General features: G+C 39.9%; 1 protein-coding gene across 10 annotated transcripts in view; it reads left to right on the forward strand.

The window, feature by feature from the left end:
- The window catches only part of TENM2 (teneurin transmembrane protein 2), a 1076616-nt gene extending 1053035 nt beyond the window's left edge, over nt 1–23581 (forward strand). For all 10 annotated transcript variants that reach the window (XM_054977125.1, XM_054977126.1, XM_054977124.1 and 7 more), the window contains 5 exons: nt 3438–3673; nt 15313–15609; nt 16812–18426; nt 20751–20881; nt 22820–23581. In XM_054977125.1, the coding sequence (XP_054833100.1) occupies nt 3438–3673; nt 15313–15609; nt 16812–18426; nt 20751–20881; nt 22820–23581 (3041 nt within the window). The remainder of the gene's footprint in view (nt 1–3437; nt 3674–15312; nt 15610–16811; nt 18427–20750; nt 20882–22819) is intronic.
- Nucleotides 23582–24027: the final 446 nt, after the last annotated feature.

A 24027-nucleotide genomic window follows, 5' to 3' on the forward strand; every position in this document is an offset into this window, starting at 1 on the left:
CAGGCAGCCTCTTCCTTTCTCACCTGTGGTGGTGAACAGGTTTTATTTAAGAAGTAATGCAGCTGTGGAGCTAAGATAATACTTCTAACATCCATGAATGTTTAGAAAGCAAACACAAATTTAATCCTGTGCTCATTCTCAGAAATGTACAAAATAAACTCACAGGAACCATTTTTCATAGTTACAGGTTTCCCTTTGGAAACAAATTTTCCAGGCCTATGCTATGATGGCCTTTGAGTTCACTTAAATGTATCTGCCCCTTTGGTGCGCCATTTTTACTACATTGGTGCCTGAAATAACCTCTGATCCTTCTGCCAAATCAAAGCAAATTTCTGAGCAGTCTCAAGTCTTAGGATTAGAGGTGGGCGCGGTCCAGAAAACAGACCAAAATTTTGCACTGTCTGGCCTGGTTCGTGGTTCGCAAACACACAGTTCATGGGACTCACCTTTTTCACAAATTTTGGTCCATTTGGGCTGATCTGTTGGTCCGTGAGTCCAGACATCTTGGCACTGATATATCAATTCCCCATGCAATGGAAAGGACATTCGCAGACCTTTTGCAGCTCTTAAAAACTTAATAGGTAGCTCTGCCTGCCGAGCAGAGAACTCCCATTCTGCTCTATGGAGTAAGGAGCAAGAACGCAGTGGTGGATGTTTTGCAGCCAATCTTAGCCCTCAAAACCTTGATAGACAGTTCTGCCTGCCAACCAGAGAGCTCTCATTCTGCAAGGGAGGGGTGGACATTCTGCAGCCAATCTTAGCCCTCAGAACCTTGATAGGCAGCTCTGCCTGTCCACCGGAGAGCTCCCATTCTGCTCTACGCAAGCAAGAAGAAAGAATTAATTTCCTAGGCAATGGAGGGGTAGACATTTTGCAGCCATGGCAACACCAATATTAGCCCTCAAAACCTTGATAGGCAGCTCTGCCAGCCAACTAGAGAGCTCCCATTCTTCTCTATGTGAGCAAGGAGCAAGAATGAATTCCCTAGGCAACGGCTGGGAAGGTGTCTGTGTGGTGAGTGAAGGGGCTCTTCCCCCACTCTTTCCTGTTTGATTTTGCCTCATTGCAACTTTTTGGTGCTGCTAGCCCATGCAAGTCAATTGGCATTTGCAACACCAGTATCTACTGGAAGTTTCCTGGGGCGGCCGCTTTGGAGTTCTGTAACTCAGACGTCCAAAATGCAATCTTGACCAAACTTGGAGGGTGACTGGAGGAGAGGCTGCTGAGGATTCTCTGTGAGTTTGGGCTCTCTGGGTGTGAAGGGGTGGAGCCAGAGCTACCAGAAGTGACAGACCAATGAACTGGTCCATGAATGGAGCTGGTCCATGGATAGTTCGTGGTCCATGGTCCATGAAAATCGACAGACCATGGGCCAGTGGTCCGTGGAGTTTTCCTGGTCCATGCCCACCGCTACGTAGGATCATGATCGTAAAGACAAGGGTCTACAAATGATCAGTTAGATTTTGTTTCTCTTCAGAAATGAAGAAAAAAGAACATACAAACATTAAAAAAATACTACCTACATAGTCCATTCCAACACAATCAGTAGTTTCACACCTGAACTATCCAGGTCCGGGCTTATACCTTAATAGGACAATTGGATTCCATAAGGACAACAATTTTATCTTCTGTTATGGTGACCTCCAAGAAGGACTAGAATGTTTTTTTTCTCCACAATAATTCTATCCCTGGATATTTTGTATCATTAAACCATACAAGGAGCCAATTTGGTATAGTGGTTAATAGTGGCAGGACTCTAATCTGGAGAACTGGGTTTGATTCCTCTGCTTGAATCCAGCTGAGTGACCTTGGGTCAGTCACAGCTTCTTGGAGCTCTCTCGGCCCCACTCACCTCACAGGATGATTGTTGTAGGGATAATAACAACATACTTCGTAAACTGCTCTGAGTGGGCATTAAGCTGTCCTGAAGAGTGGTATATAAATCTAATGTTGTTGTTATTGTTATTGTTATACATAATTTACATTTTTTTTAAAAAGCTGTACAATGATAGCTCCATCCTTGAGTTGTTAAAGGACATTTTATTTTATCTTCCTACCTACAGACCATAAAGAAGAAAAGGAAATTTCTTCTTCAGATCTCTGTCATTCTCGGTGGGGATATTTCCCACAGAGACTGCAAAGCCCCTTGTGCCATGTGTAATAAACAAAATTGTCCTTTTTGAGGTGAACAGCATGGATTCTTCATAGTTCTTCAGCTAAATCTAGGGACTTCCTGGGAATCTATATGTTTGACTGTTCATATTACCACTCTAAGAATTACAATGTTGACTTATTTTTTCCATAGTATTTATCCTCTGGGCACATATAAAGAATCTTGATGGCCCCCTTTCATCCCTTTTCCTTTGACTGCCAGTGGTTTGAAAGCTGTTATGAGAAACAGCCATTTTGCTCAGGGAGGCTTGGACTGTTTCCTGTGTAAGCAAAGTCAGTGCATAAGTTCTGAAGATCACTAAAGGGGTTAAATGTGAATCTTCCAAAAGTGTATTGTTACCAAAGCTGCAGTGAAAGGAATTTTGCAGATGATGTTTTTTTAATTAAGAGATAATGTCACTGAAAACAAACATTGTCACAGGACAATAGCCTCCTGACATATAAATGTCAACATTTAGGGACTATTTTCCTGGGTTCCGATGGCTTTATTTCTATGCTACCAGATGATTAATTATGTAGATATTTTCCTTTTGACAAAAGGACCGTGGTTCTTTGATGGCAGCTGCTCACTGTACTGCCTTACTGGAAAAACTCCTTTTTGATTGTTTCGGATCTGCTTGCACTAGGCAAAATAAGCAGCTCAGAAATATGAAGTTTTATTTTTGTAACTTTTGCCAGGCAGTAAACAGCCAGATATCTACTTGGCCGGAACAGTTTCTTCAAGGCAATGACACTCACACAAAAGATTGTATCTGGCAGCTCATTTTGTGTGAACAACATCCTTAAGTACCCAACCTAATCTATAATAGTTGTATATCTAATAAGAGAACAAAGAAAAGAGACTGACTGTTTCTTTATAATAGAAGACTTCAGATACTACTTTCTGCATTCTCAAATTTAAAAGACTTTTTGTTGACTTCTCTCTTCAATTAAAACCATTTCCCCCTCTAAGTTCCTTTCACACTATACATGTATCCACATTAATCATGAGGATAAACAATGCCAAAATACTTTCTGATTAAGGAAAAAAGATGAAGGAGAATTCTAATACATTGAAATAACTGAAAATTCCTGATATTAATACTGTTGGTCTTTATATAAATCAATACTTCCTTAAATGTCCACTTTGCTACTATATATGATAATAACTGCAGACAAAGTTCAGTTCAAAAATGGAGAAAGACCATGAAAACCTAGCAAATGAGGCAATATGTTTTCTTTATGATTAATGTAACTAAGTAATTTTTTCCCCATCATTGCTCCAGATCAAGTGAGGAACAGCTATCAGCTCTGCAATAATGGTACCTTGAGAGTTATGTATGCCAATGGAATGAGTATTAGCTTCCACAGTGAACCACATGTCCTTGCTGGTACTGTGACCCCAACAATAGGACGTTGTAACATTTCCCTGCCAATGGAGAATGGCTTAAACTCAATAGAGTGGCGCCTGAGAAAGGAACAGATTAAAGGAAAAGTGACTGTGTTTGGAAGAAAACTTCGGGTAAGTGTAACCCAGCCTTAAATTGTACTCTTTCTTCAAAAAATGGGCTATTTCCAATTCTAATATGCTTACAATATTTTATTTCATTAAAATATAAATATATGAACAAAGTATATGGAATATTAGGGCAAAACTGCAAGTGATGGGAGGGTTTTCTACAATCATATCTAAAACATATTAACGGTGTTATTTAAAATAGCAAAGAGGTGCGTGGGCAGGCAGACGTATCCCTCTCTAGCTGCTGTTCTTACACCACAGTCCCTACTCAGAAGTCCTTTGTCCCTGAACTGGGCCCCTTATACCAGACATAAAGATAAGATGCCAGGGAAGGTGCTGATGAAAGAAAAACAGGTAGGAGGAAAGTTTAGTGCACACATACTCATACAAACACACACACACCTGTGTGTTAATGTTGGTATAGCAGTGTTGTTTCTGTATCCATCATAGAATCATAGAGTTGGAAGGGGCCTTACAGACCATCTAGTCCAATCCCCTGCCCAACGCTGAGGACCTCCATAGCTCTATTGAACTGCTGATGAGTTTGTATATCAAAGGATAAAGGGTAACTATAGATGACATTTTATTACATGGCTGCTATTTGAAATCATACTGCAAGGTCTATGAGGTGTGATGTAGCTCAGTAGTGGGCACATGGTTTGCATGCAGAATGTTCCAGGTTCAATTAGTCTCTGTATTTCCTGACATCCCCAGTTAAAGGATCTCGGGTGACATTTCTCTTCCTGAGACACTGGAGAGCCAGAGTAGACTTTACTGAGCTAGCGTCTGATATATCCAATCAATCTTCCAATTTTCCAACGAAGCTCAAGACGATGCATCCACCTGAACTTAATCAAGACAACAGCTTCCTTTCTCATTACCAATGCCAATTTCTCCACATTTACTACCCTTCTGCATACCCCACCCCATCCAATCATGCCTGCCTTTGTCATTCACCAGCTATTATAATTCAGCTTCTGTAATCACTCCACTCTCCAAGATATACGGACAGATGTATTCACATTCTAGCTGCATCTGAAGAAGTGAGCTGTGGCTCATGGAAGCTCATACACTATCACTAATTTTGTTAGTCTTATAGGTGTTACTGGACTCTTGCTCTTTTCCACTGCTACAGACAGACGAACACATCTACCATTTATATTTAGTTAGTTATATTTTCATTTATAGTTTGCCTTTCTCTCTGGGTCTAAAGGTGGCTTATAATAGAACTATTTCATTTATCATTAAGCTGATTACAAGATACGATAATATTTGAATAACATTTGAGTCTAACAGCAAAGATTCCTAGTAAAACAATATAATGCAGTGGGATTGGGACCAAAGAATTGGAAGAAATAAAAACAGTCACTTCTGAAGCGGATTCATTACACCACAGCTCTACTCCCTCTACAAGGATGCTCTCCTGAAAAAATGTGTTTTGCACATTTTGTGAAATGATAGGAAATGTGGGGGCCCTCCTAATAGCCTCAGGAAATCAGTTCCATAATGTGGGAGTCACCTCAGAGAATGCCTGTGAATGGGCAGTTTCCAATTTTACCTCTTTGCAGGTAAAATTTCTCTTAGGTTCTGTCCTATCCTTCACTAGCTGAGGCTTGAATATGTGAGTGGAAAGAAGATATGCTTCATACTCCACAACCAAATAACTGTGGAGAATGTACCATGTTACTTCCTGCTGTTCACATCAGTCCTCTCCCATCTACCATTAACCAGTATGATATTTTGTATATTACAGTGCCATCTGCTATTGTTCAAAGAGCATCCTGAGGTGCTAAGCCATTTCCTGTCTTATTCTGGTGCAGAATACTGCTGAAAGTCTTCCTCCGGCTCTTGCACTTCACAAGCAGCACTGAGCCCTGTATTCTCACGGCTTCTTGCTAGCTATAACGTGTGCAAGACAGGATGGCACTAAATTTTTAGTTTCACTGCTTAATAGGTACTATTTCTTTCCATGGTGTATTATAGTGTTGTACTGCTTATAATAAGAGAGCTGTATACTCCTATATTTTGCAAACAGAAAAGGGGGGAAACATACTACAAGATTAGGAATAAAATTGCTAACATCTTTATTTCAGCTCTGTATAACTGATTTGTGCACAATGCTGTAGTACAGAGGTTGGTTATTAATAGCAATCATTTTAGGATTTTTTTTGTTGTATTAAATGAGCTGAATTTTGACTAGACTCTCAAAATAACAAGTAAGGCCCTAACATAAATGGCTTTAATCCTGGCTCTGAGTAGTAAAACCTTAATAGAGGCACTTGTGGTAATTAGCAGAAGTTAAACATACAAGTCTTAGAGCTGAATTCTTGCCAGAGTTAGATTTTTTGCACCATGTATATGCAAATCAAAACACAGCTTTATCTATCAACACCTCAGCATTTAATTGTCTTGTGTTAGTTCCTGTAACAGTAATCACATATCCATTTAGCTCTTTTAAATGAAAATCACTATGAGATTATAACAGGTTGAGTGGACTGAAAATGCAATTTGAAAACAAGAGGGAAAGCATTGAATGTATTTGCATCTCATTTATTTTAATTCAGCTTTTTTAAAAGCTGTCTCATGAACGACATAAAAGCAAGCTGAAGTTGAAAATAGTAAAAAAGCATAGAGGATACATAAGACATACCACTCAGGTCAGGTACAGGCACATGAGTGAACCCTCCCCCATCCTGGGTCTAATGATGAGGGCAGGTGGCTAATGGAGGTATTGGGCAGTGCAAACCTGAGGCTCACCATGCCACCAGCACCCTCATGACAGGCACTCAAGTGGCAAGCAAAGGCATAGGCTATGCACAGGCCATAATCCCCGCTGCCTCCATCCTCCCCACTAGAGAGCAGGCAGCTGAGGACCACATACCCTCGCAGTCATGGCACCCACAGCTGCTGGTCAGCTCCCCCACACCAGGGCAAGAGGGCTGCTCACCATGACCAAAACAACCCTCTGGAGATGGTGGGTAGGGAAACTGGGAGTGGGAAGCTTATCCAGCTCGGACAGCCCTCAGGCTACCTGGGTCGGTCCAATTGGGACTGTTAACTCAGCAAGTACTGCAAGAGAGCTGGTACATGCTTGCATCACCACACGCATGCTCTGATGTCTCCAGACTGGTATTCCATGTGGAAGCTCTGATCCATGGGGGCCACGGCCCTTCCACCACCTCTTCCTTTTCTCCAGTACTTTTCTGTGTTAACAGTCCCAGTCGGTACATGGGAATGGTGGGCAGCCACCTGTCCAGACTTTCTGCTACTGCAGGGGGTGTTCCCATGCCCAAAATGGCTTAGGAAGCAGACTAATTTGTGCCCCCCATGGCTCACTGGCACAGGAACTACACCCCAATTATGCCCACACCTAGCTGCCGTGGCCAGGCACCAGCAGAAGACCCTAGTGGAGCGGCACTGGGATACTGCGCCATCATGGGGGAGGGGGTATGATAGCATAAGTCTGGGATACACCGGCATAACTCCTAGTCTGCTTCCAGGGCGTTTTTATCCCCACCCCCAATGACTGCACTGTAAATGTGCTTTGATTTACAATATTAAATGCAAAGTTAGGTGGCAGATACAGGCTCAAGGAAAATCATTTATTTGGATTTCTTCCAGTAGTTTTGTGGAATTTATCAGATATGAAAGAATCATAAAAATAATTGTTTGGATTAATGGACTGTAGTTAATTTCTAAAACTGAGCAGGTATTTTCAATTCTGCTTGAAAATAAATTTATTTACTTTATTTATAGTCCTTCTTTTTCAATGAAACTCACATTATGTCTGACATGAAGAAACTCAAGACTGTTCTTTTTTATAATCAGATGTGATTCTGGAGAACTAACATCTCCAAGAGAGTATGGCTTTCAGGTCTCCTGCTCATTAGGACAATGCTGTGACGTCTCTTCCAGAGCTTTAACAAAGACTTCCCAGTGACTCTTAGCTGTAAAAAGGATAGAGCTGGGTAGGAATAGAGGAACGTTGACTCATCATGTATCAGACACAGGGCGCATTTCGAGGGGGAACGCACAGGAACGCAGTTCTGGCAGTTCCCCAAAGAGGTCACATGTCAGGTAGCCCCGCCCACCTGACTCTCAGCCATTTGGGGCCCGTTTCAGCCTGGACAGGGCCTCTGACAGGTGGTGGATCACTGTCCTGCTCATCAGCGGCCTGATCCTGACTATTTTGGGCCCCTTTTCAGCCATTTTCAGCCCCTTTTTGCCATTTTGGGTCCAATTTCGGCCCTGAATGGCCAGGATTGGATCCAAAACAGCCAGAATAGGTGATGTCAGGGGGTGTAGCATATGCAGATCAGTTATACTAATGACACACTTCTGGTGATGGTAAAAGGCGTGGCATATGCTAATGAGCTATGCTAATGAGTTCCTCCAGCTCTTTTTCTACGAAATGACCCCTGATCAGACATAATACTGAGTTTGGGCCACTTTGCAGATTGCACAGTTCAAAACAATGTAAAGAGCAGTACAATAAATACAACCAAGAATGCAATAAAACTTGATTACAAAAATTAACAAAGCAGCATAATACATAAAACAACATCACAAAACTGGATTACAAAGTTAGAGAAACAGTGCAGCAATATAACAACATCTTATGATTTGAAAGCTCCTTTACTTGCTTTTTTTCCTATAAGTGCTTGAAGCTGCTTGGGGTTTCATTAATGATGGAAAGTCCCTCTATTCATACTGGAAAACATTTTTATTTGTTTATACAAGTGAGGGACCCAAAAGGGCTTTTGGGGGGGTCATCTTCTTTCCCCTCCCCCATTATTTCCATTTTCCCTTCCCTGAAATGTCTCTTGCATTTTTCTGTCTCCTTCCTACCCACCAGCCAATCAGACTTACTTCATAATGATGATTTAATTCAAAAAAGAAAGTGATCTTTACACAAAACATAATTAATATATACAAACAATGATCATTAAATGTGTGGATGATCACTAGATTAAAGAGTGAGATTATTTATTTCTTGTGTTGAATCATAGCAGAGACAGTATATCTATGGCTATGATGAGCTGTTGAAGATAGCTGGCCATAGAGGCAGAAATCTGGGTCACAACAAGGGAAGCAACCTACTCATTTTGCTCAATGGGACATGGCTTAGTCCCAGGGAAGTGTTCTTAGGATTGTTGCCAAGGATCTTGAGCTGACTTTGCAAACTAATTTTTATGTTCTTACATTCTGCCCATGAGCATGGACTGTGAGAGACCACTAGCTCTGATAATACCACAGGAAAAAATCACTGGAGGTTGAAGCGTGGCTTGGAAAGTCCAGAAGAGAGAAAGGTTCATGCTGAACTATTGGCATAACAAAGACAGCAGTTGACTGTGTGCCTGAAACGACTATGGAGAGTCATTTCTACTGTCTATGCTGCGTAAAGTTCTACTTCTCATTGATCAGACAGTAAAAACCATAATTAAGCCTGGCAGAACAAGACCTATGCTATAATTTTGTTATACAGTCAGGTATTAATGTCTACTGACAAAATAAGTTATCAACCAGAAATTGAATGTGTTATAGTCTGCAAACCCCCATGAAGACTTCTCTCTTTTGTGTACACCTTAATATCACATAAAGGTTTACTGAACAAGCCAGTAAGTGCCCTTAGGAAGAGCTCATTGTGCCTCACTCAGGCAGGGAAGAACAGATGTGTGTGTAGGTAGCAGAATAAAGGCAATCTGAAGTCATGATATTGGTAATAATGTTCCTAGAAAGTGTGGGAGTTAAATCATTTTGTTTGGGTTTCCATATAATTAATATGACACTGCAATTATACTCTGTGGTGTTCTTACACTGCCAGTAGAAAGCAATCTTTCAAATCAGGTCTTTGTGTTTCCTGAGTAATATTTGTGTGCTCGTGAGCACACACACATACATTTCTAATCACACTGTGCATCATAGATATTAGCCAGTCTTGCAACAACTATGTTGTATATGTCATTCTTTGCAGAAACTAATGAGGAACTGGTATGAAGTGTTGATTGTCTTGGCCAAGATATTACAGGATATCTGTGGCAAAACAGACTTCAGAAAGTTAACAGTGTAAAAAAACATTTTGAATCAGACTGAGGAACTTGACTTATTCCTTACATTTATATCCCTCCTTTCTTCCATTTACAGGGCCAAACCAGGTGTGATGGCGGCCACAGGTCTGACCTGCGAATGCCATCACCATTTAAAGCAATTTTAAAATGCCACAAAACCCCACAGCGATCCTAATCAGGATGAGGCACTCCCCCCCCCCCCACCCACCTATCACCTTTTTATGTGCAGAAACAGCTACTGAGCAGGGTTCGGCCATTTCAGCGCTTGGAAAGATACAGGGGGAGTCAAGACTACTTCAGCCTGCTGCCCCTGGAGCATTTTAAAATTGCTTTAAAATGGCAGCATCCACAGACGGCATCTAGTTTGGCCCATAGAATTCTCTCAAGAGGCCTCTCGTGTAGGCATGAATCACACCCAGACATGCTTATCTTCAGCAATTTTGTGGCATCATGTGCCTCCTAAACAAAAGAGAAGAGCAATAGTTTTTTTTTCCATTTTCTGGTAGCCCATTGTAGCTGAAGGAGATGGTTGACATAGCAAAACATCTAGTCAGTAGATATATAAAAGTGCAATGTGTTTTGCATCCAAGTGAAAATTTTATAAACCATTACTACCTACTTCTCCAAAGCTAGCCAGCATTGGTCACTCTGACTTTCTTACAGCACCTTCAAAGAAGCCAGACCCAGAAGCTGCCACTTTCCATGTAAGAAGAGGTTACTTTTTCCTGCATAAGAGTCATGTTGGGGAAAGAGACTGCAATATGTGTGGTCAGCAGCAACATCTGTTTTATTGGTGACACTTGCCTAGCTTCCACCGCAATCCAAAGAAGTCATATATATATATATATATATATATATATATATATATATATATATATATATATATATATATATATATATATATTGAAACAAACATAATTAACCATTTTTAGCGTATGATGGGCTTTTGTCTTCCTTCCCTGAAAACTATGGGTAAGGGAGGGGATTAAAGTTTAAAAGGACAGTCAGAAAAAGTTAAATATAACTTCTTTAGAGACTCATGGTGTGTTGTTTGTTGTCAGTAATACTGATTTGCATGGTAATTTTGGCTTCCTTTTGCATGGAAAGTTTCAGTTGAGTCCACAGGGCTTCATCAAGAGGTTCATAATTCCCAATATGATGAAAAAGAACGTATCAACTGTCACTTTCCTTCTCATAGACATATAAAATGTATGATACAGACAGCTTTGGTTGTGTTTTCCTGTGGAGGCAACTGAAATCTAAGATAAAAAATAGGAGAAGAAAGAATTTCTTTATCAGGATTAATTTTTAAAAGTGACTTCCTTAGTTTTGAGAAAGCCTGCTTGGCAATATCTGAACCCTCTCTGGGAAACTCTGCATGAACAATGTGTTTAGGGCTTATCCACTGAGGAGATAAAAACTGTGGTAAAGAGAGATCTACTTCATTAAGTGAAAAAAATCAGAGCAAGGAAAATAAATGATAATTAAAAATTATTTCCTTACAAACTCTGAGTTGTGTTAATTTTAAAATTGCTTTCTCTGTAAATGAATTCCTGCAGAGTGGGCTGGGGTGGGAATTGGGTTCGCCCTTGCTGTGAAAATAATTCAGAATAACTTTCATATCCTCAAGAAAGGCTTGGGGTCTATTTCCATATTGTTTGATGTGCTGTTTAAATTTGGATAAGAGAAAATATTGCTTAATCAAAGTGGCTGTAAAATATAAGCTGAAGAACAAATTCCCAGGAACTGATGAATACTTCTTAAGTAGTTATTGCTGTCAAAAGATATCTAATTTAAAGACTTCTACTTTATTAATGGTGCATTCACAATTAAATTGCCTAAGAAGCTTTATTAGAGTACCGCTTTGGCCTGGATACTTTGGTCTTTCTCCAGTGAATGCAGTTATTTATTTTTCATATTAAAGCATTTACTATAGCACATGCTAAGTTTATGGTTCTATGTATTGTTGAAGGCTTTCACAGCCGGAGAACGATGGTTGTTGTGGGTTTTCCGGGCTGTATTGCCGTGGTCTTGGCATTGTAGTTCCTGACGTTTCAAAAATCCAAAGGGAAACGCCCCAGGAACCCACAACTCTACAATAAATATATCAAAATGGAGTTAATTACAGTAACATTCCCATTGTATAAATACAAGAGTATACAAATATTCATAAAGTATTGCAAAAGTTCATTCAATAACACAAATCGTACAGTTACATATATACAAATCCATACATCTCCCCAAATACTGTTAGTAGCAAACGCCAGTTCCTTTTGCGCAGCTAAATCCTCTCCTTTGTGGACAGCTGGAGAGGGAATAATACTTAAACCCGTGCTCGTCCTACATGTGAAGACGACAAAGTAACGAGTTCAAAGCAGCCGTAAATACAACTGTGAATATTCAAAGCGGCTAATTCCAAAGTGCACATACAGGATCTCCCGTAGGATCTCCCGGTAGATGGCAACGAGCCCGCCAGCTACAGTTGCTCATTTCGGTTTCCCTTCATCCTGGCCTCCTTTATAACAGTCAAGATCACAATTTCCAAACTGATTCGCCCATGGCGACGCTTTCCCTTTTCAATTAGTGCTGTGAATTAGCACTAATTGAAAAGGGAAAGCGTCGCCATGGGCGAATCAGTTTGGAAATTGTGATCTTGACTGTTATAAAGGAGGCCAGGATGAAGGGAAACCGAAATGAGCAACTGTAGCTGGCGGGCTCATTGCCATCTACCAGGAGATCCTACGGGGGATCCTGTATGTGCGCTTTGGAATTAGCCGCTTTGAATATTCACAGTTGTATTTACGGCTGCTTTGAACTCATTACTTTGTCGTCTTCACATGTAGGACGAGCACAGGTTTAAGTATTATTCCCTCTCCAGCTGTCCACAAAGGAGAGGATTTAGCTGCGCAAAAGGAACTGGCGTTTGCTACTAACAGTATTTGGGGAGATGTATGGATTTGTATATATGTAACTGTATGATTTGTGTTATTGAATGAACTTTTGCAATACTTTATGAATATTTGTATACTCTTGTATTTATACAATGGGAATATTACTGTAATTAAATCCATTTTGATATATTTATTGTAGAGTTGTGGGTTCCTGGGGCATTTCCCTTTGGATTTTTGCATTTCTGGAACCCGTCCCGTTGACTGTGGTGGTTCCTGACGTTTCGCCAGCAGCTGTGGCTGGCATCTTCAGAGGTGTAGCGCCAAAAGACCGAGATCTCTCAGTGTCACAGTGTGGAAAAGATGTTGGCAGGTCATTTATATCAGGAGGGGTGGGGTTGAGCTGAGTCATCCTGTAAGAGTTTCCCAGGGTGTGGAATGCTAATGGCGGGAGGCTTCACTGTATCCTGAGGAGGTTCTTTTGCATATGGATTGGTGCTTGATGTGCTAATCTTCTCTGCAGGGCTATTGTCGGGTGTAGAGTGTTTTGTTAGCCTGGTGTTTTTCAGAACTGGAAACCATGCTCTGTTCATTCTTAAGGTTTCTTCTTTCCTGTTGAAGTTTTGCTTATGCTTGTGAATTTCAATGGCTTCCCTGTGCAGTCTGACAAAGCAGTTGGAAGTGTTGTCCAGTATTTTGGTGTCCTGGAATAAGATACTGTGCCCTGTTTGAGTTAGGCTATGTTCAGCCACTGCTGATTTTTCAGGTTGTCCAAGTCTGCAGTATCTTTCATGTTCTTTTATTCTTGTCTGGATGCTACGCTTTGTGGTCCCGGTGTAAACTTGTCCACAGCTGCAGGGTATACGGTATACTCCTGCAGAGGTGAGGGGGTCTCTACTGTCTTTTGCTGATCGTAGCATCTGTTGTATTTTTCGGGTGGGTCTGAATACTGCTTGTAGGTTATGCTTTTTCATAAGCTTTCCCATCTGATCAGTAATTCCTTTGATATATGGCAAAAACATTTTTCCTGTAGGAGACTGTTTTTCCTTGGTTCTAGTTTCTCCTTAGCTTAGTTTATGGTTCTAGTTTCTCCTTAGCTTTAAAAGGCCCTAAAGTCATCAGCTCCTTACATTCTGTGTGCTTGTCGTATGACCTTCAAGAGCTGTATCTGAAGAAAGTGACAGCTGCCCATGAAAGGCAAAAATTGGCATCCATGTGACATAGATGCCAGTGAGCAGGGCACAATCTAGGGGTTATGCTGCTATGTGAAAGCTGCTGGAAATTGGTGGCTCCATTTAAGAGCCATATTGGTGGCTCCATTTGGGAGGCCATAATGTTGGAAAGCTGCTCACCACATGGATCACTCAGTTCACATCCAGAATATCCACCTGCTGCTGTGGCTTCCTCTCTCTCTTATTGGGTATATTCCTAATAATTGCTGGCAGGGGCATGGAGACTCTTGCCATTATACCAACACACTGCGTAATTAAGAGTTCTAAATGTCAAGACTCTGCTTTCAGTATCACTTCCATGTCAAATGTAACACATCCATCAGTCCCTATTCTCAGAGTTCTTTCCCTAGCATACTTCCCACTACTAAAAATGGTTTTGGAGACATCTGGTTGACCGGCAATCTAGCAGAAAATAGAGAGCGTTCCTTCATCTTTGATTTCAAACTTGTGGTCTTCTCTAAGAACAGAAATCAATACAGCTTTCAAAATACTAACAGTAAAGAAGCCATACCCCAGTCAATGAAGGACCGATGTAAAGTGAATTGCTTTCCTTCTGTACAATAACACTTAATTGCACTATTTCACTGCCATTTGACACTAGTTGAGTAAGACATTATTTCTTTTAGAAGTTCTTCGTCTGCCTTTCTAGTTCCATATGAAAAGTATGGTGGGTACAAAGTAACAGATGCCAGTGGAATTTGAGATCCTTAGGGTTAATTTTAACTCAATCTTTTAGGCTCATTCTGAGATAAATAAGAGGTTCCAGGACTTCCAGGACTTGGCATCCATGTGACTTTTCAGTTCTTTTTTCAGATCTTGTGCCATCTTGTGCTGTGTCTCAGGTTCCCAGTCTCCTTTTCTATGGAACAACTTTCCCATGTCCTATGTTCATTTACTGTATGGAGTCCCATATCATTTTGGATTATCTAAAGATTCCTCATTGGATCTGCAGAGACTGAGTTCTCTCCTGTACAATGCATGAATATAGGCCCCAGGCCTTCCTCCAAGAAACATACAGTCTAAAATTTGCCATAAAGGACAAGAGAGGACGAGGCATAAACATGGAGGAACTATTTTTTCATTCCAATTATTCTTTCTGTCAACCTGTCCTACCTTGCAAGGTGCATTTGTGAGGATAAAACTGAGAAGGGGAGAATGATGCTGTAAGCCACTTTGGGTCCTCATTGGGCAGAAAAAACAAGTGCTGACTTTTTGCCATGTCTGTAGAAAAGAAGTTTCATTTTAATGTGGTACACACAGGATTTTTGAAAAATAAATAAGGAGACTGGTTTGAATAACAAGGAACATATCATTTCTTAGTGTGGTTGTCATTTTTTAAAGAAACGTTGGGTAAATTTCTTTACTGAAACAAACTTATTAAGTGCTCTTTTTTATGATAATGTATATTTGAAGTACAAATTATTGACTGAGGTCAATCTCTTTTATTTAAATAGGTCCATGGAAGGAATTTGCTATCTATTGATTATGACCGGAATATTCGCACAGAAAAAATATATGATGATCACCGGAAATTTACCCTCCGTATTATTTATGATCAGCTTGGACGCCCTTTTCTTTGGCTACCTAGCAGTGGTCTTGCTGCTGTGAATGTGTCTTATTTCTCCAATGGACGACTAGCTGGACTTCAACGTGGTGCTATGAGTGAAAGAACAGATATTGATAAACAAGGCAGGATTATTTCTCGCATGTTTGCAGATGGAAAAGTATGGAGTTACACATATCTGGAAAAAGTAGGTACTTTTTGGACTGAGCAATAGCATTACATAGTATGTCTATAGTATGTCTATTCTGGGATTTATCTACATGTATACTTACATAAAGAAAAAAATGTCAGTGTTCTAATGATTAGAAATATTTGGATACACAATTACTTGTTCAGAATTCAGCATTTCTGATCCTGCTATAAATTAGAAAACTGCAATTCATAGCCGAAAATTCATAGCCATCTTTACTGTTGAGCCAATGTTCTTGGATGCCCAGCCCATTTATTCCATTTTAAAGTATAGCAAGGCAATTTGGTGAGGCCAGCAAGCTTGTTGCCCGTACTGCATAGAATCTTTTTTCTAAAATGTGAGATGGCCTTAAGGAGTAGCAAAAGATCTGGAAGCAAGTGACGCTGAAGCCGATCAAGCATAGATCTAGTCGATTGGCAAGTGCAGCATCTCCAGTGGAAAAACAACATTTTCCTCTGCCACTATGCAGTGAGTAAGCCTGACTTATGAGCCTTGCTTATTGCAGGTTGGTGTAGTAATGACATGCATGATTAATGTTTTCATAAGACAAGCTACTACATACATTTTTGCCAAGAGGTGACAGCCAAAAGCCATGTTCCAGCTAGAGAATGATAATGTAAATGCTCCCTTTCTTACAAGTATGCTTAATATCGCTGAACTTGGCAGAACACTGTCCCATAGCTCATCTCTGAGCCTTATTTATGGAACCTGAGCCCTTACTTAAGCCATATTTTCTTTACTATTGTGTCTTATTTTTAAAGGAACAGCATGCTGTTTCTCTAAAGTCTGTTGTTCTAAGAAAGTGTATAACTATCATTTTTAATTTAGCTGTCTTTTTGATTTCTCAGTGAGCATTACAACATCCAGAAGACAAGCCACTTAAGGAATTAACAATATATCTTTCAAAAATGTAGTGGGGAAATGTTTACAATTCTGGCAAAATGTACTTTGGATTTTAGATTTGCATGTTGAGAACCTGACCATTGGTCAGGTGATGCAGCTTATATGTGAACAATATATTAACAGCAATGGGTAGAATTTCGCATACACAGAAAGAATTCTCAATATAGTTGCTTTATTTAGGCGTATTGTAATTCTAAAACCTCCTTGGTACATTCTTGAGCTAACCACACACAAACATACAAGCTAGAAATAACACTAATATCATCTAATTTGCATTTTTGTTTGTTTTCTAATAGTCCATGGTTCTACTACTTCAGAGTCAGCGACAGTACATCTTTGAATATGACACTTCAGACCGACTACATGCTGTCACTATGCCCAGTATTGCACGGCACAGTATGTCCACTCATACCTCTATTGGCTACATTCGAAATATTTATAACCCTCCGGAGAGTAATGCCTCAGTGATTTTTGATTATAGCGATGATGGAAGGATTTTGAAAACATCTTTTTTAGGAACTGGTCGACAGGTTTTCTACAAGTATGGAAAATTATCCAAGTTGTCTGAGATTGTGTATGACAGCACAGCAGTGACTTTTGGATATGATGAAACTACTGGAGTTCTCAAGATGGTGAACCTACAGAGTGGTGGATTTTCTTGTACCATTCGCTACCGTAAAATTGGCCCTCTGGTTGACAAACAGATTTACAGGTTCTCTGAGGAAGGCATGGTCAATGCAAGATTTGATTATACCTATCATGATAATAGTTTTCGGATTGCTAGCATCAAGCCTATAATAAGCGAGATACCTCTTCCAGTTGACCTTTACCGTTATGATGAAATCTCAGGCAAAGTAGAGCACTTTGGCAAATTTGGAGTAATCTACTATGATATAAATCAAATAATTACCACAGCTGTGATGACACTGAGTAAGCACTTTGATACACATGGGCGCATTAAGGAAGTTCAGTACGAAATGTTCCGATCGCTCATGTATTGGATGACAGTGCAATATGACAGTATGGGAAGGGTTACAAAGAGAGAATTAAAACTTGGGCCTTATGCCAACACAACTAAATACACCTATGATTATGATGGAGATGGGCAGCTTCAGAGTGTGGCTGTCAATGACAGACCAACCTGGCGTTACAGTTATGATCTAAATGGGAATTTGCATCTGTTGAATCCTGGTAACAGTGTCCGACTGATGCCACTACGTTACGATCTAAGGGATAGGATTACACGCTTGGGTGACATGCAATACAAAATTGATGATGATGGCTTTCTATGTCAAAGAGGCTCTGATATATTTGAGTATAACTCCAAAGGCCTCTTAACAAGAGCTTACAACAAAGCAAATGGATGGAGCATTCAGTACCGTTATGATGGAGTAGGAAGACGGGCTTCTTACAAAACTAATTTGGGGCACCACCTTCAATACTTTTATGCTGATCTTCACAATCCTACCAGAGTAACACACGTATATAACCATTCAAATTCAGAAATAACCTCTTTGTACTATGATCTGCAAGGTCATCTTTTTGCTATGGAAAGCAGCAGTGGGGAAGAATATTATGTTGCTTCTGATAATACAGGGACACCTCTGGCAGTATTCAGCATCAATGGGCTGATGATCAAGCAACTGCAATATACTGCATATGGAGAGATATATTATGATTCCAACCCTGACTTCCAAATAGTGATTGGATTTCATGGAGGACTTTATGACCCCTTAACAAAACTAGTCCACTTTACTCAGAGAGATTATGATGTTTTGGCTGGACGTTGGACAAATCCTGACTATACAACGTGGAAAAATATTGGTAAGGAGCCAGCTCCATTCAACTTGTATATGTTCAAGAGCAACAATCCTCTCAGCAATGAACTGGATTTAAAGAACTATGTGACAGGTAAGAAACAGTCCATGGCTCTGAAATCTAAGGAACATTGAGGAACATGTTATGGGTGAGATTTTGCATGCAGAAAAAAACAGAGGAGGTCAAAAAATTGTACATGGTGTGGGAGTGGGGACAGGAATCGTCTTTAATCTGGAACTATTGTCTGTATAAGAAGTATAAAAGGAAGGTTTCACCCTTTGACAGCACATGATTCCTACTTGTTAGTTAAGAACTGAAAAACCATTCTTTTGAAACTGAAGATGCAACTCTGGATCGGTTTCATGTGCTTCAGATGCACTAAGATCAATGGGACTTAAGTTGAATGATTGGTTATTTATATGAGGATTACTTATATACAAAGTGCATCCAACACGCTAATCGGGCAGGGTATATTTTTACTGTTGTAATGACTTTGATTCTGAATGTTACTAAGATGACTGGCTGAACCATTAAGAACTTTGAACTTTATGCACTTGAAATAAGCTTCCTTACTTAACATGCCTAAGGCTAAGCAAGAGCTTACTTTGTGTGGTGTATTGAAGTAACTGTGTTCAGCACTTTCTAAGATTTTAACCTAATGACACTTTACAAGCAGACATCACATTGATTTACAGAGGGAAATGTTGTCAAACAACACTTCAGTCATGTACCCATTTAATTCAGTGGTGTTTAGTCATTGCCTTGAGATTCACTGTGTACTTAGCTGAAGTCCATTAAACAGGCTAGTGCCTGATCCTAATATCCTGGCTCCCAATGTCCTAGAAATAAAATGGTTGATGGGCAAGCTCAAACCCAATAGGAATAAGAATTAAAGCCCAATAAAAAAAGAAGAAATGTCAGTGTAAAGTACTGTTTAAGAAATGAAACTATTGAAGCACATTTGGATACAAGTAAGTACAAACTGCATGCTTTGAGCTTGGGTGGAAGTTCTAACTTCCTTCTCCAGTAGGACTCATTTGGTTCTTAGTAAGATCACACTAAGAACTAGTTAGTAGTACTTGAACTAGCTACTAACTGCTTTTTCAAAGAAAGTCAATTAAGATGTATTCAAAAGAAATTCTTTTCAGGCTAGAATAAGCAGTATGTTGTAATTAAGGCCACAGTAACTTTTCTAAGAACAAAAAAGTCTCTCCTCCCACCAGCAGTGACCATAATTTCAGAGGAGATTAAAACTTCAGAAAAGGCAAATTATCTTCAAAATGAAGCATGGCTAATTCATGGAAACCACCAAGAGCTGTGTATTTTCACTTAACTTACTCCTTGGCATTCAGAGTTTCATTAGACTGAGATGCACTCTTAAAATGACAGAAATCATTGATTAGTGGACAAAAATCCCTTGCAAGCCATGTGTCAAATCTCACCTGCTGGTGCAAGAGCACCTTGGAGTGCAGTTTTCCATTGAAAGAAAGGTGAAAGCAGGCCCCGACCCACTGACCTTTCCATTCCCAAACTGCACTTTTTTAAAAAATAGTAAGTTTTACAAAACTGCATGCAGTGTCTAGTTTAGCTGTTATGTGTCTGGTTCAAGTGCAAGCAGCAGCTTATATATCACATTTTTGCTTAATTATTACTTGCACTTACAAGGATGGGCTACTTGTTTGTACTGTATATTTATGAAGCCCCTGGTGACTTTGCTGCTTCATTCTCCATTAACAGCTGCCTCCATTTACCATAAATCACTGCTTGCTTAAACCTGTGTTATTAGATATGAAACCAAGCATCACTTTCTGTCTGTGGCCAGACCCATTTAACACCCAGTGATGAGTGCTGACATCTTTCAGCTGAGAGACAGAATTTCTCCCAGTGTCTAGTTATTTTGCTGTAAAGGAAAATATGAAAGAAGCAGTGATGATGATGACCCATGCCCTACCGTCCCTTTGTTCTGTATTGAGGAATCAAAATACTTGGAAAGTAATCCTATGTACAGATAACTGTGGTTACAAAACGAGATAAGTATTATGAAGTATTTTGGACCCAAAAGCACATGCTGTAGAAACTAGTCATTATAGTAGGAACCATAGTAGGAGTAGTGTTGTAATGATAAATGATATTCCTGGAACTCGGGGAGAGACAGTCAGTTTTAGGATTCTTATGAACTAGATAGCTAAGTAGAGATCTTCCCTGTTAGAGCATCTGTTTTTTAATACAAATGAAACAGCCCTTGTTCTTCATGCTTGGCTGGTGCATTTTTGTTTGCCAGACTGTCAAGAAAAATAAAATAGGCTAAAAATTCTGAAGCGTTTTCCTTGCCTTCTAAGCAGATGTTAAGATTCAGTGTGATTGACATTTACTTTGCACCATCAGATCTTACACACATATTTACTTTTAATTCTCAGATGTGAAGAGCTGGTTAGTGATGTTTGGCTTTCAGCTCAGCAACATTATCCCTGGTTTCCCACGAGCAAGAATGTACTTTGTGCCACCTCCTTATGAGCTGTCAGAGTCTCAGGCATGTGAAAATGGACAGGTAAGCAGAAGTACTTTCCATCCACATAGTGAATTTTTTTGAGTAACATTGCAATTGACATTATCTTGTCCATTTACCAATGGCAAAGTCAATCTAGTGAAACTAAAATAGATTGAATTGGCTGGATCTCATGTTGTCCTTCTTTATTTGCGGTCCACAAATATTGTTAGTCTCATTGCGGTGTTGCTAAGCTCTTTCAGTATCTATCCTTAAAATGTTGCTTGATTAATGATGGTAGTTGATCATATTGTCACCTTGTAATATCATTACTTTTATGACTTTTATGTAAGGCAGTAAAAATTGTGGCATGCAGTTATTCTTCTATTAATAAAAGTTTCATGCATGACATAAAACTGCATGCTTGACTGGAAATAGGTTTTAAACCCTTAACTTACATGACAGAGCTTTTAATCTCTGGGGGTTTAGTTGCCATTTTATCTTCTTAGTTTAATTTAATAATAACATGAGGGAGATCATCACTCAGAAAATTACTTGAAATCATTTGTAAAGCGCAGGTGTAACTTATATGGCCAAACAAGTTAGTCTTTGATACAAACACTACAACCACCCCATATTAGAATTAAGAATGCCTTTTCTTTTTGGATTAAAGTGTGTAAAACTGGGGCAATTTTGGACTAATTATTTTGCAAACTCCTTGAAAGCATTCTGGGATAAAAAGTCAACCAGAGTGATTTTTTTTGACAGAATGCATATGGAAGTGGGTTAACAAACTATGTCCTTTAAGGATATTGTCACCTGCATATTAATAGTCATTAGGGTTGCTGCCAGGTCCCCCAGGTACCAAACCACGGAGTGCAGGGGCTTGAGAGGCAGGGGCAGTAGGGGACTTACTGACATCATTTTCCAGCACAACAGGGGAACTGCAGATTGTGCCAAACCCAGATTCATTAAAAATCACCTCCAAACAGGTGCTACCCACAGCTTCCCTCTTGCACTGGAAAATGACTTCATTTTCTGGCTCAACAGGGGAGCTGCAGGTTGTGCTGAAGCTAGATACATTAAAAATCACCAGTCTGGAGGCAACTTTTAATAAATTTTCAAACATGATGGGGGAGTGCAGCAGACTCACCAGCCAGGTGAGTGGGGCTGGAGGGTTGCAGGTGGGAGTAGGGAACTGACAAGTATAGTAGACAGTGCCCCCCAAAACAGCCAGCTACCATGTACAGTTTTCTATCTGTAAACAGAAGAACACCCAAGACATATACAACCCCTCAAATTTACTGATTTTGCCATTGGAATGCTTTTTTGTCCCAGTCAGTATAACGTATTATGATAATTAATGTCTTGGTGGTTTTTGCAAAGCAAATCTCATCCCAGGAAACATCAGAATGATAGCTTAGCACAAACACTCGGGGAATCTTTACCTCATCATGAACAGATCTACTCTTGGAATAGAAAAATAACCCCACAAATACTAAAAACTCTAGTAGTTAATAATGATAGATGTTTGAAACAGTCTCTGGGTTTTGTGAAACGCACTGACTTTTACATAGGTGTTTGCGTGTTTGTTTATTACCCCAAACTACATTGGAATATAGCTTGGGTTAGTGAATATACTGCAAAATACCATTTGTGTATGGTTTTTTTCACACATCTGTCATAAACATTTTACTGGTCGTTGCTTATTGATAAGCATTATGTTAGCAAAGAGTATAATAGCTTGCCACATCAGCAAACAAACTTCAAGTACCACATCCTAAAACATAATAACAAATGTATAAGATTTTACTTAGAAGACGTAATGCATCTATTTTCCAAATTCACGGGATTTGAATATAAATGAGTCAACTAAATGTTTCAACAGTATGTTAAAGAAATTAACATTAGTTTGGATTGTAATTAGAGTATTAAAGCATTCCACAGTAGTTTGCATTTCCAAATATTCTGTAACCTGTATTTTTTCTGTTGTTATTGTAGCTAATTACTGGAGTCCAGCAGACAACAGAAAGACACAACCAAGCTTTCATGGCCCTTGAGGGACAAGTCATCTCTAAAAGGCTGCATGCCAATATTAGAGAAAAAGCAGGTCACTGGTTTGCAACTGCCACTCCAATTATTGGCAAGGGTGTCATGTTTGCTGTGAAGGAAGGCAAAGTGACAACGGGCGTTTCAAGCGTAACAACAGAAGATAGCCGAAAAATCGCCTTAGTGCTTAACAATGCCTACTACCTGGAAAAGATGCACTATAGTATTGAGGGGAAGGACACCCATTATTTTGTCAAGATTGGCTCATCTGATGGCGACCTTGTCACTCTAGCAATGACAAGTGGGCGTAAGGTGCTAGACAGTGGAGTGAATGTTACAGTGTCCCAGCCAACCCTTCTAATCAATGGAAGGACTCGAAGGTTCACAAATATTGAATTCCAGTATTCTACCTTGCTGATGAATATACGTTACGGCCTCACACCTGACACATTGGATGAAGAGAAAGCAAGAGTGCTGGATCAAGCTCGGCAACGGGCCTTGGGGTCAGCCTGGCTCAAAGAGCAACAGAAGGCACGGGAAGGCAAAGAGGGTAGTCGACTATGGACTGAAGGGGAAAAGCAGCAGCTTTTGAGCACAGGGAGGGTGCAAGGCTACGAAGGATACTATGTGCTCCCAGTGGAGCAGTACCCAGAGCTGGCAGACAGTAGCAGCAACATCCAGTTCTTAAGACAGAATGAAATGGGAAAGAGGTAACAAATTAATCTGCTGTCATCCTTGCCTGGATGAATCAGTAGTCAACTGTTATCTCCTCTCCTAAGGAGATGAAGACCAACTGGGGCACTAGGCTGAGGTACTTCGGGATAGTAAGTGGCAAGAAAGCTCACATTTTTTGAGTGAAATGCTGCTGTCCACGTGACTAAAAACCACATCCTGAAGTGACTAAAGCCAGACTGAAAACTTTAAACCACTCAAATTCAGAAGTACCCCATAAATATTACCCACTTGTTCTGGGTCTAAAGAAAAAAATTCAAAAGAAAAATATTGAAAAGGAAGGCCTCATCTTATATTACCTCACTCCATTCACACGTGAGCAAACTTTCAAGAAATCCAAGAGGGCCACCCACCTCCAGCTGAGGGGCTGCTTGTTTGATAAACATTTCAGAGGTTTTTCATTTCAAAGCAAAATACAGGTGCATTCA

This window comes from Eublepharis macularius, chromosome 4 (assembly GCF_028583425.1).
Source record: "Eublepharis macularius isolate TG4126 chromosome 4, MPM_Emac_v1.0, whole genome shotgun sequence".
In the NCBI taxonomy this organism is placed as follows: domain Eukaryota; kingdom Metazoa; phylum Chordata; class Lepidosauria; order Squamata; family Eublepharidae; genus Eublepharis; species Eublepharis macularius.